The 13315-nt window shown below is 35.6% G+C and overlaps 1 protein-coding gene across 10 annotated transcripts in view; it reads right to left on the reverse strand.

The window, feature by feature from the left end:
* Positions 1–13315, reverse strand: part of GPATCH8 (G-patch domain containing 8) — a 79455-nt gene that overhangs the window by 12104 nt on the left and 54036 nt on the right. For 8 of the 10 annotated variants that reach the window (XM_088802261.1, XM_088802264.1, XM_088802267.1 and 5 more), the window contains 2 exons: positions 10190–10333; positions 7172–7208 (listed from right to left, as the gene is read on the reverse strand). In XM_088802261.1, the coding sequence (XP_088658387.1) occupies positions 7172–7208; positions 10190–10333 (181 nt within the window). The remainder of the gene's footprint in view (positions 1–7171; positions 7209–10189; positions 10334–13315) is intronic. The other 2 variants (XM_019752268.3, XM_074319691.2) reach the window with 1 other exon arrangement.

Consider the following 13315-nt stretch of genomic DNA (forward strand, 5'->3'; position numbering starts at 1 on the left):
AATAAAAAGTTAAGCCAAACAACACATTTTTAGCTGGGAAAAAACTTGATTCATGAAAAATGAGACAACCCCATTCAAACGAAAAGGTTTGAAGATCCTGTTTTTCTGGGGGGAAAAAAAAAAGCATGTTTACAAAAACATATGCATTTATGGTATAGAATACAAGGGAAGAAACATTTCTGACTGATTCTGAAATTTACATAGTAGCTGGAGTTTCCATTAAATTTCCCAAAAGACCAGTAGAGGTAAGACCTTAACAAATAATCTGGAGTTTGAAATATCCATTCACATAACTATGGCTCTTTGGGCTAAAGACCACTTCAAATGTAAATGACATTCCAGTTCTTAAAACAGCTAAACAGTGCTATGTTGGCAGAAAAATGTCTACTACAGAAACAAACTCCTGTTCCACTATCCAACTGCAAACAAATTAAATCAGGGAAATGAGAATCTGGTAAATCTTACCAGGTTTTAAATGTGGATGATAAATTTGCCCACATCATCAATAATGTGCAGTGTCAAGAGCAACGAGTGGCACTGTATTTCAGCTGGGAATGAGTGAGACAAAGATACTTCTCCACAGTTTGCCCTAACAACAACATAATAAGGGTCTAAGAAAATATTTTTTGTTATCTTTTGGTGTTACTCTTCTCTCTTCTATCAAAACAAAATTTGATGCTAGGAGTTTGTTGAGTATACTTCACTAGGAATAAATCTGATTTTCTTTCTCAAGTATTTTAAATCAACTGTCTCAATTTGAAGAAAAATCATTGTTTCCATGTGAAAACAATTTCAAGCATCAGAAAGTAGGCAGAGAGTATTTCCTATTGCCACTAAAACCTATGTTCTTGGGGCGGCCAGATGGCTCAGTTGGTTATAGTGTGAGCTCTGAACAACAGGGTTGCTGGTTCGATTCCCACATGGGCCAGTGAGCTGCGCCCTCCACAACTAGATTGAAGACAACGAGCTGCTGCTGAGCTTCTGGAGGGGCGGCCAGATGGCTCAGATGGTTAGAGTGCAAGCTCCTAACAACAAGGTTACCAGTTCAATTCCTGCATGGGATGGTGGGATGTGCACCCTGCAACTAAGACTGAAAACAGTGACTGGACTTGGAGCTGAGCTGCACCCTTCACAACTAGACTGAAGGACAACTACTTGGAGCTGATGGACCCTGAAGAAACACACTGTCCCCCAATATCCACACCCCCCAAAATAAATAAAAATATATTTAAAAAAATAATAAAATCTTATGTTCTAATATTTACTCAACTCTAAAGAGAAAACCTGATTTTGTTTCTTTAGGGTCAAAAGATTACCCATAGTTTCTGTCTCTTACCAGATCGCAATCCCACTCTCCCAGAATAGGAACTGAGGCTACCTTCCTTTGTAACTAACCCTGCAACACACAAACTGCTGTCCATAGCACAAAAGAGATACTCAAACATTTACCAAACTGGTTTGTTTTAAAATGAGTTGTTGGGAGAGGGACCAAATACACATACTTTTATGTATTATCTGTTGGTCATGAAGAGACAGGAGAAATAGTGAGTCAAGTGGTGATTGTATGTACCTCAACCTCTTTTTCTGGCTAAGCATAATCTGACTTTTTTTGAATCTCAACTACTTTCTTTCCTCTATGTCAACATTCCTGCATACCCCAAATCCATGGTCTCTTCTCCCCATTGTTTCCTGCCTCTCTCTTACGACATGACATGACATTAATGTGGATCTCCTCTCTCAAACTAGAGTAATTATGCCGTAACTGTTACGTGGCCAGGTAACCCCGATTCAGGTCTCTGATGCTTCTGTTAGAGACCATCCAGGACATCAGCACGTGGTGAGGGAGGGAAAAGATCAGGAGAGAACACAGAAAGTCTGTCTTAAAAGTACTCAGGGAAGGAAAATTATAGTTGAATGATTAAGGAAATTCAAGTTACTGGATTAGATGTAAATTCTTTTCGCACATGCATATAGGTAAGTGATAAAAATGAATTGTATTCAGTAACAGAGAAAACCAAATGTTTGGTAACAGAAAAGCAAACACTAATGCTGATTATAGATACTGAAAAACAATCAAGGCAAAAAAGAAGTATACATTCTTTTCGCTGGATAAGAGTAGTATTAATTAGTCATTTATAACAACTTATCTTTTATGCCCTATTATTTTGCAACACAATGATTACTATCATTTAATGATTAGCGAATTAATTTGTCATAAAAATCACTGTAATACTTGCTTTGTTATGTTCAAGAATTCAGCAACAGCCTTAAAAGTATGGCATATTCTTTAATAGTACCAGGTGTGCCTGCTTTAAGGTATTTTTTCATACATACACGTTACATGCATAACTACCACCACAAAAATTTAAGCTGGATAATGAGGTTTTAAAAATAATTTCATTGAAGTATAATTCACACACCGTAAAATTCACCCATTTAAAATGTAAAATTTAGTGGATTTAGTACATTCTCAGAGTTGTGCACCCATCACCACTATCTAATTTTAAATCATTTCCATCACCCCCAAAAGAAACCCCATCCCCATTAGCAGTCAGTCTCCATCCCGTTGCCCCTTCCCCCTCAGTCCCTGGAAACCTAACCTACGTTCCCTATAGATTTGCTTTTCTAGACTTTTCATATAAGTAAACTTATACAATATGGGGGTCTTTTTGTGACTGGCCTCTTTCACTTAGCATATTATTTTCAAGGTTTATGCACAGTGTATTCATCAAGAAGTCATTTTTTTATTGCTAAATAATATTCCCTTGTATGGATGTACCACATTTTGTTTATCTATTCATCAGTTAATAGATATTTGGGCTGTTTCCACTTTTTGGTTATTATGAACAATGTGGTTATGAAAAATTTTGTACAAGTTTTTGTGTGGACATATATTTTCATTTCTATTGAGTATATACTGGTCATAACTCTATATTTAACATTTTGAGGAATTGCCAAACTGTTTTCCAGAGGGGCGGGCACCATTTTACAACCCCATTAGTAATGCAGGAGCGTTCCAATTTCTCCATATCCTCTCTTGCACCTATGATGAATATGGCTTTTTAATTTTAGCCATCTTAGTGGATGTGAAACGATATGCCACTGTGGTTTTGTGGATAACGAGTTTTAAGTGTGTATCTACATAGCCCTCCAGGTCATATCTGGAGGCAAAGATTTGCCTTCTATGTAAAATTGGAAGGAGCATAATTCATATTAGGCCCAAAACAAACGGAACAGCAGCATCCCAATTCAGAGTTCTTTTCAGCATTGCCACTCTTATCATTATAACTTATCATTATTTCTTACGTTGCTTCAACTTTTTGAATTACAATAGAACATAGAGCCTTATCCCAGAATCTCCACCACAGTATATCACTGTGATGAATGTAAGTGTACAGCAGGTTCTCGAATAATGTTTCCTTATAATGTTGACAGGGAAAAAAAAGAATCAATTCCCGTCAGGGGCCACTGTCTGTTTACGAGTTCTCCCCATGTCTGTGGGATTCCGCCCACATCCCAAAGATGTGCAGGTGAGGTAAATGGTGTGTCTAAATTGTCCCAGTCTGACCGAGTGCAGGTGCGCCCTGCAATGGAAAGGCATCCTGTCCAGTGTAGGGTCCAGCCTGGCTCCATGAGCTGCCAGGATAGGCTCTCTAGTCACCTGTTAATGTGGCTTTTTTTTTAATTTTAGCCAACCTAGTGGATGTGAAATGATATGCCATTGTGATTTACTAATGTTTCTTAGATGTATGTATAGCTCACATTTCAATGTTTAATATTAAAAGCGTCTGGGTCTTTATTTAGAAATTTGGTGATGTTTCTGTGACCAAAACTATACTGTAGGAACTGAGCTTATTTATATTAATTAACCTGTGGTAAAATTGGTTTTGTTGTACATCATTTTACTTACAGTCGCAGTTTCCAAGAATCTACTGACAATGTTAAATGAGGAATTACTGTACAGGCGTAGAAAACAAGTTGAAAATTACAGAACATAAATAAAGTCATTTTTATCCAAATCTGGATTATGTTCCAAGATGAAGAACACAGTTAGAAATACCTAAGAGAATACAGGGTTTACCAGTAACCTTAGCTCCCAAAAGGTCTGTTTAGGGTTACCCCTACTCACAAAAGCAGACAGTTTCCCGAAACAGAAGCAGAGTTTTCCACGGTTAATTAGATTGTGAGAGCTGGATGTTAGAAGTCTATTCCCAACAAAGGTGGTATGTAAGATTTAACAGGTAAAAAGCCTCAAAACATGCTCAATTTTTTGAAAACTGGACAAAGGAAGTTCATTATCTTATAAAGCAAAACAGTTCCAAAGAAAATGACATCCACAGTGGTACAGAGTATCACCCAACCTAGAACTTTCACCTCCCTACTACAGATTATTAACATAAAACTATAATATTCTCAAGTTTTGAGATGTGTTCCTCTATTCACAACAGCTTTGCTTTTCAAAGCATAATCTCTTCAGAGGTCAACTGTGCTGTTTAAGTCAACTTTTATAGAACTTTGGAATTCATAAGTACTTTATGATTTTCCTAACCTATTTCCCATCTTTATGATAACTTATGGTTTTCTAAGGATAAACATTCTATAAAGACCCAAAATAGAGAGTGTCTATGAAATATCTTCATTGGTATCTGATCTTAGTGGTCCTGCTTCTTAGAAGGGTCATTTTCTTTTTATTTTAGCTCTAGAAATATCTTCTCTCACCTTTTTAAATTTACTAGTTTGCCTCCACTGAATATCAAAGTAGCACTGAAAAAGGAACCCAGTTCACATTTCTTCAAATCTGCAGTGGCTTGCCAGATGTCTAATTGGTTTTGATGTGCTTACTGTCCTGATCCCATTATGTGCCAAGTATACAGAGAATCGATCAAAAGTAGTAAAACCTCTTTAGAGGCAAAAATCCAACCAGTAAACATTGAAACGTCAAGTGGAAAGTGACCACTCCAAACTTGAATGAAATCCGTAAGTGATTATTCCTTCTACCACTACGGAATGTCTCATAAAATAGGTAAATTCAGAACTTATTTCATTTGAGTAATGAGAAAAACTCTAAACTTTCTGTTCCTTGGTACTATATATTACTGGGTACTGAAATAGCCAACTAAAAGTAAGGAATGCTATCAAAAAGTAATTGTAACAGTTTAGACAAAGTTAACTAAATCAGGTAGTAATAGATTTTATTCTGTGTTATTTAGAATAGAGAAGTTACTGATGGTTGTTACAGACTTAAATCATTTTAGTTCAGCTATTTAAAGCTCAGAAAGCTACTACTTTTACAGTTGAAACAGACCTTGGTATTAAATGAGACTTCAGTCTTTTAAAAAAATGTATAAAAGTACAGGTGTTTTCATACTGAAGCTATTTTAGCAGAAACAAGAGGCAGGCTGAAAGCATTCTTTTCTTTGACTGAGCTATCGATTTTTTTCTACAAGTTAAAAGTAATTTTTCAAAGCTGCTTTACAGTACCAGATTTTGGTATTTGGATCAGACTACCAAAGATGGTTTTCAAACTACAAGAAAGCTAGACCCAATGCTAAGGCAGTTTTTCAATGTGCTACTTTCCCAGTGTCAATCAGAACCTTTGGGAGGGAGCCTGGGCGGACAAGAAGGAAAGGTATAAGCTTGAGTCACAAATTCAAATGTCTGGGGCTGGCCTGGTGGCTCAGGTGGTTGGAGCTCCATGCTCCTAACGCTGAAGGCGGCTGGTTTGATTCCCACATGGGCCAGTGCCAGATGGCTCGGTTGGTTGGAGTGCGGGGCTCTCAACTATAAGGTTGCAAGTTCGACTCCCACAAGGGATGGTGGGCTGTGCCAGTGGCAACTGGGCCTGGAGCCGAGCTGCACCCTCCACGACTAAGATTGAAAGGACAACAACTTGACTTGGAAAAAGTCCTGGAAGTACACACTGTTCCCCAATACAAGCCCTGTTCACCTTCCCCCACCCCCCACCCCCGAAAAACACATTCAAATGTTTGGAAGAAATTTGGCAGGTAACATAATAAGTCACATAGGCTTGTGTAAGAAAAAAAGATGAAGTGGAAACCATAGCTAATTGGAGAGTGAATGCAAGCATGCCTCTCTAAAGAGATAGCAACTATTCAGCTTTAGCCAATTGTTATGTTGCAATGTAGGCCTAATGTTTTCAGATATTTCAATTTTTCAAGATAAGCCAAAGTCTGACTTACATAAAATCTCCTCATTTTGAAAACTGGGAACCAACCAAAATTAAAGGGGGAAAAACTAACACCACAAAGGCCAGACAAATACATCTGTGGGACAATTTGTGACCTCTGGTTTATGTACTAGAGGCTGGTGAGGAGGCCTTAGTGGCACAAATAAAAGAGAATAAGATTGGAAGAATACTGAAGAGGTAACAAGGCACCAAGAAAGAAAAACAAAACAAAACAATATATTAAAATAAGGCACTGACTATTATTGTGCTGCTACAAATTTACCTCTGGGAAAGAGAATGTTCTTTGGAGTTTGAAATTTAGGCACTCTGAAAAGCTAAAGAAAATGGTTTCCATTGTCAGATCAATTAGCAGACATGTTTTTTAAAAAGATATTCAAAACAAAGAGGTGGGGAAGTAGAGATGGAAAAATGTTTAGTTTCAAAGTCAACTTTAATTTATAACTAAGTCAACAAAAGCAGAAGATGGAGACTAATGTTTATTGAGCACTGGGGAATTATCAGAACTAACTTACAATGTAAGAAGGAATCATTGGGTTATCTCTTGAAGAATGGAAAGGCACATTCTTGAATATCTTAAAATGTATTGAAATTATCACTTTAAAATGAGGGTTAAAACTGTGGAAAAGAGCCAAAATGTCTAATTAGCTTTTTCATCTTTGAAGATCAAACTGGGTCTAATATTTGTGTATTAATGACTTTCTCCACAAAATATCCTAGAAAATTTGAGGAAAAACTAGTGAATACTGAGAGGGGAAAAAAAATTCACCACAAATGAGGGTGACCATGTAGCCCCTTTCTGAGAGATTATTTGTGCTTAATGAGGATTAGGGCATGTTCAGAATCCTACCTATACTAGCAGTTTACCACTAACATAATAGATTACCTCTCTGGAAAATTTTAATGGTGAAAATCGGATGGAAGATTCAAACTAGGGATTACTAACATAGGGTTGAATGTACTTACCTATTATCTCAGATTCATAATAATCCTGTGTGCCTTCCTGGAAGACAAGACACGGTGTCTTTATGATTTTAGAGCATAAATTTGGAAAATGGTAGGTCCATTTGTATGGTAAGTTCATGAACGGTAAGTTCATGTCCATGAAACAGTAAGTTTATGTCCATGAAACAGGAATGAACAATAGGACCTACCTCCTCTTAGGGGTTATTTAGTTGTGTTGTAACCTGGTCAATTAAAGGCCCCTTAAAAATTCTAAGTGCAGGGAAGAGTAGAACTATAAAAAAATTAGTTCTGTGCATTTTTGTGTTTATATATTTATAGCATTGTTTCAAGATTCTACCATTTGCATTAAGAGAGCAGTATAAAGAAAGATGAAAAGGCCTATGGTTCAACCAAATAGAGAAGCGAGAACACTTCACCAAAAACAAACAAAATAACAAACTCATACTACATCTGTTCCTTAATACCTAAGACGGGCTTTTGATCAAGGTGAAAAAATAAGCTAATATGCATTCATTAAAATACTAGCTAAAGATTTTTGCCCAGATCAATGACACATTCTCTATTAATGGGTAAGGTAGTCCATGAGTTCTCTGTAAGAAATCCTTAATTCTGAATTTTCATTTTGATGATAATCTAAAAAAGAATAATAAATGAATATTTCGGATCATCTAGATAAGCACTTTACAAAATGTTTACAACGTAACTGGGGAGTTAAAATGATAGGGATTTGTTTGTACCCAGCAAAGGCCAAATGATATCACAATACCATATATATCTGAAAGTTTTCAGTAGTCCTAATAGAACAGGGTTTTTCAACCTCAGCACAACTGACTGCCATTTGGGGCCAGGTAACTATATTGCAAGGAGCTGTCCTGTGCACTGTAGGATGCTTAGCAGCACCCTTGGCCTCCTCCCACTAGATGCCGGTAGCGCCATCCCCTTAGTTGTGATAATCTCAAATCTCTCCAGACATTGCCAAGTATTCTCTGGGGGACAAAATCTCCCCAGGTGGAGAACCACTGCAATAGGAAAAGTGGTGAGAGAAGTGAGCCAAACTAAAGTGCACAGGAGAATAATAAACATATCAAATTCAAATGAAGCCGAGCTGTAACAATTTCTACTACTCTCAAGTTGAAAGCAACATCACTAAAACATTATCATCCATCTTATTAATGTTGTCAATGTGAAGTCTGTTAGTTCTGTATTTAATTTGTAAATCTGTTTTGCTTTGGTAGATTTTTTCCCCCCTTAAAAAGCAAGTATATATATTATTCAAGCTTGAATTACACTTTTCCTCGTTTATTCTTTACTAATTGAAACTTTATGCAAGAGACTTCTCACCAACTAAAACTGTAACCTTTCTAAATGTTCTTTTGGTGCCTAAGATTTCTTCTAGAATATTTTTTAACTAATCACAAACAGTGCTTAATTGAAGAAATTCTCAAGAACTCCAAAAGGTACATATATACTTAGATGCTAAATGTCTTTGTTAATTCCATAAAAAGTAACCTGAAAATTTGAATTATATATACACTGAAAAGCTGGAAGTTACTAAATAATTCCACCAAATATTCACTGTTGCATTCTTCTTTCTTGACAGATGATTCTTTAAAGGACTAAGGTAATGGACAATGTATCTTGTCCATATGTATGCTCTCTTAATTTCTCTTCTTCAAATCAAGCAGAGCTGACAATATATTAAAACAATGTCCAAAGATGTATAAAAAGTTGAAAAGCTGTCTTAAATAGTGGAAGAATCTTTAATTGGTTAGGTGTGTGGTTAAATGTGGAAGAGATTGTTACATAAAGTATAATACCACAACCAGCTTAAAAATGATCCCTGTGCTAATAAAATGTAAAGCTTAGTCAAAGCCTGCCTTTTACCTGTGCTCTGAAATCTTTTGGTTGGTTGAAAGATGAAGGAAAGGTTAAAAAAGAAACGTTGGTTCAACAGGTCCAGCTTAAGAGAGCATTACAGCAATGCCCATAAATCTTACAAATTTAACAAATACAACTTGTACCCCTCAAAGACCTAACAAGTTCTGCTAGTCACCCAAGGTCAAATGGCTCAAAATTCTTTAATAAGCCAGAACTGTTCTATAGATTTAAAGATTAATTTCCTTCCTCTACAATCCCTCAGGGGAGTTATTGCTGCCTTATTTATGCCAGTAACTAGTTAGGCACAAGTTTCTTCTGTAAATCAATGAAAGAAAAAGAGATTTCGAATAATGTGTAATTCATTTTTTTTATGTTTGTATTGTCTTTTTTTTTTTTTAATTTATTTTTTAAATTTATTGGGGTGACAATTGTTAGTAAAATTACATAGATTTCAGGTGTACAATTCTGTATTACATCATCTATAAATCCCATTGTGTGTTCACCACCCAGAGTCAGTTCTCCTTCCATCACCATATATTTGGTCCCCCTTACCCTCATCTCCCACCCCCCACCCCCCGTGTAATTCATTTTTAAGCAAGCTCTTCAACATGCAGCATCAGAGTTTTTTGTTCAAGTTAAGACAGCATCTGATTTTATTATCCTTCTCAAAATTTATCTACCTTTCAAGGTATACCGTATAACAAAATGACTTACTGATAGGAAGACTAGCCAATAAAGTATGAATTCTTCTATATAAAAGACGAAATGACCAGTATAGGGTAACTATTTAAAGTTGAACATGTTCAGGGGAGAAAAGGGAGGAAAGAAAAACAAAGCTCCCAGTGATCCTCAGTTGAATTACCAAGTCAAATACAAATTTAGAAACCACTCAAAACCAAAAACTTTATGCAAGATTTATGAAGCTCACAATTCTTCACTCTACATAAAATATTGGAAGGGGGAGGTCTATGTCAGGACTTGTGTCACTGGAAAAAAATCAAGTAAGTCAGATGACCTCAGATAAAGACTGGCAGATACAAGAAACCAGTCATTAAGTTTCTTTTTGGGTTCACTCATAAAATTCAATAGTTATAACAAATGAAGTACCTTTTTCTTTGTTAGCAAATAACTATTCCTCACCTGCTTGTGTGCATGATCGTAAGAGTTGATATGGTTGTCAAATTCTTGATGTTTCTGATACTGCTTATCACAGAGTTCACAGTAAAAGTTGGCTCTGAGGTCTTCCAATGCTTTGGCAATTGCCTTCTCTTTGTCAACATAATCCTGTAAGAAATACAAAAAAAAAAAAAAAATGAACTTGGTAGAATTTTAAGTGAATGTTGTAAAGAAATAGTCTTACCTGAAGAGAGAAAAAAGGGCTTTTCATAAAATTTAGTGGTACCAGTAAAAGTCGGGTGAAACGTTAAGTGGCAATTTGGTGAGGGAATTTGTATGCAATTGTACTAACAATTGTCTTCAAATAAACAAACATTCCAAAGTTTAATTTTATTTTCCCTTTTTGCAGTATGGTGGACTAGATACTTTGGCATCCCTTATTGTTACCCACCTGGCTTAAAAAAACCCAACCAACCAGATATCTGAAACATAATTTTTATTGTATTGCAGGAACCATAGAAGGAAAAATAAAGCCCCAAGAGGGGCAAAGGGATAAAAACAAGACAAACAAAATCAACTATGATCCGAAACTAAAATCAAAGTGTGATAAACAAGGGTTCTACTTAGGACACGTGGGTACCACTGGAGCTTGGGTTTTGAGTAAGGTGGGGGAGCTAAATTTGAGAAGCCTCATTTAATAAGCAAAAGAACCTGGAAGTGGACTGGAGAGATCCCAGGATCTCTGGGTCTTGGCAGAGGGAATCAAAAATACTCTCGAAAACATCCTCAATTTTGGCCCTAAAAATTTTCCTAGATTAATAAAATATGTGTTAGAATCAAAGATTAGTATACACACAAAAGGAGATAAATCTATCACAAGCTAGAATCACAGGAAATAAGCAATAGATTTAGACCCCTAAGACTCAGATAGTGGAATAGTCTGTTACAGAATATAAAGTAACTATAAAATGTAAAAAATGAAATTCCAACAATGAACAAACATAAAACACAATAAAAAAATTAGGCAGACCAATGGATTCATTAAAAAAGACCTTCTTATAGCAGTATTTTGAAATCATAGACTGTGACCCACTAGTAGGTCATGGCATTAAGCAGATTGCAATTAGGCATAAAAAATTAAAAAATAGAAAAATATAGAGTATAATTCACATCAGGGTAAATATTGTCTTGTAAAACTTTTGTTTTAGTTGTGTGTGTGTGTGTGTGTGTGTGGTTGTGATATTAAACATATGTTCTAGAGTCCTTCTACTGATTGAGATGGAGTTAACAATTAGATTTTGTTAAATTAAGCAAAATTTGTATTAAAATCCCAAGGGTAAAAGAATAGAACTAGTAAAGGGGAAATAAGAAAAATTCAATTTTATAAATGCAAGAAAAGACAGTAAGACACAGGAAAATAGGAAGTAAAAAGAGACAGAAACAGATTTATAAGTAATTACAAGAAATGTAAATGTACTAAAAAACTGTTGAGAAAAAAAATCCATTCTGATTACAAGAGATACCCCTAAAACATGAGGACTTAGAAAGTTGAAATAAAGCTGGAGTAACTATATTAATATTCAATTTTTTAGACTTTAACATAAACAGATTACTTGAGATTGTGGCCAGTTGTAGAGTTAAATATTATGAGATTATTCTCCAAATAAACTGCACTGTTAATTTTGAAATGCCAACACAGATATGTTGGTTAGCCACTAGTCTTAATGAGGTTTTGGCTCAAAACTATGGGACTGACCCAAAGAGGTGGCCCAATATGCCTCAGCTGTTCCACTTAAAAACTAGACATCAAAAGACAGTTGAGTGGATTCATCTGCTATAGGTAGCACAGGAGAATGAGAAGGGAAAAGAAATGATAAATGATTTACGTACTCGCTAGCCTTTTACAGCAGAGTAGATGCATTACTCACAATGAGTAGCTCCTTTTGGTTAACAGACATAAAGAGAAGTGTCATTTCGAAGGCTTCTAAAACCGGCCTTTCTTCTGTTCAGTGTTGTATCTTTTGGATACACTTCCAAAGCAGCTCTATCTACAATCTCTCTACCATTTCTCACATGAACTACTTAATCAGTAAGCAAGAAAAGGTTGCTATATTTGTGGAATGCTAGTATTGAACGATTTTGGATAAATTTATTAAAACCGAAAAGCGAATATCTATAGCACCTTGTGATTTTTTTCCCCTATTGAATCCTTCACAATAATTTTCTCTAAGCATCCTGGGCAGTTTTGTATTGTCTGGCTGATATTCTTCTTTATCAGTGCTGGTTTCCCCAAGACAGAAATCAGAAAACTCATTTTCCCAACCTCCCTTAAAACTAGGGTGCAGAATGTAATTTAATCTCCTCCTGTCAGGTCCATCTACATGAGACTTTGATTGAGAAGCAAGCAGTATACGAAGCAGCAAGTACCAAGCAGAATCCATCTTCTAGCAATGGTGACTGTAGAAGTATATTTTAATTCTATAATATCTTGGTTTTTACTTCATTCTACAAAATATTGTTTTTATATAGTGTTTATATATAAATTTAGATTAACTTTTCCAAAATAGAACAGAAGACTGGATTAAAAACACACACGCAACTTAATTATGTATCGATCGTAAGAGATTCCTTATTGCATCTCAGGCCTTTCGATGGAAATCACACTCTATCTTCCTACTGTACTTTCTTTGAAATTTCTTTTAGGTGAGTCTTTTGGTGGCAAACTAATTTTTTAATCTAAAAATTAATCCATTTTTATATTTATTCTTAAGATATTTTTGCTGGGTGTAAAGTTCTAGGTTGATGGTTGTTTGCTTTGAGCACATTCAAGATTCCATTAGACTTTAGTAGAATTGACATTGTATTCTGACTTCTTTATACTGCAACAGTTCTTTGAAGATTACGTCTTTATCTTTGATATTATAGTTTTATCAGAATGTGTCTATGTGTAGATTTATTTTTATTTTTAAATCTTGCTTGAGACTCATTAGGCTTCCTGAATCTGTGAATTGTGCCTTTCATCATTTCTGGAATCTTCCCTTTGAACACTGCCTCTACCCTATACCCTCTTCTTTTTCTTTCTATCTGGAACTCTGCCTGGACACATATCAGAGCTTCTCATTCTTCATCATCTAACTCTTATCTTCTCTC

Source organism: Rhinolophus sinicus, chromosome 12, assembly GCF_057876585.1.
Source record: "Rhinolophus sinicus isolate RSI-liver-muscle chromosome 12, RSI-T2T, whole genome shotgun sequence".
Classification (NCBI taxonomy): Eukaryota; Metazoa; Chordata; class Mammalia; order Chiroptera; family Rhinolophidae; genus Rhinolophus; species Rhinolophus sinicus.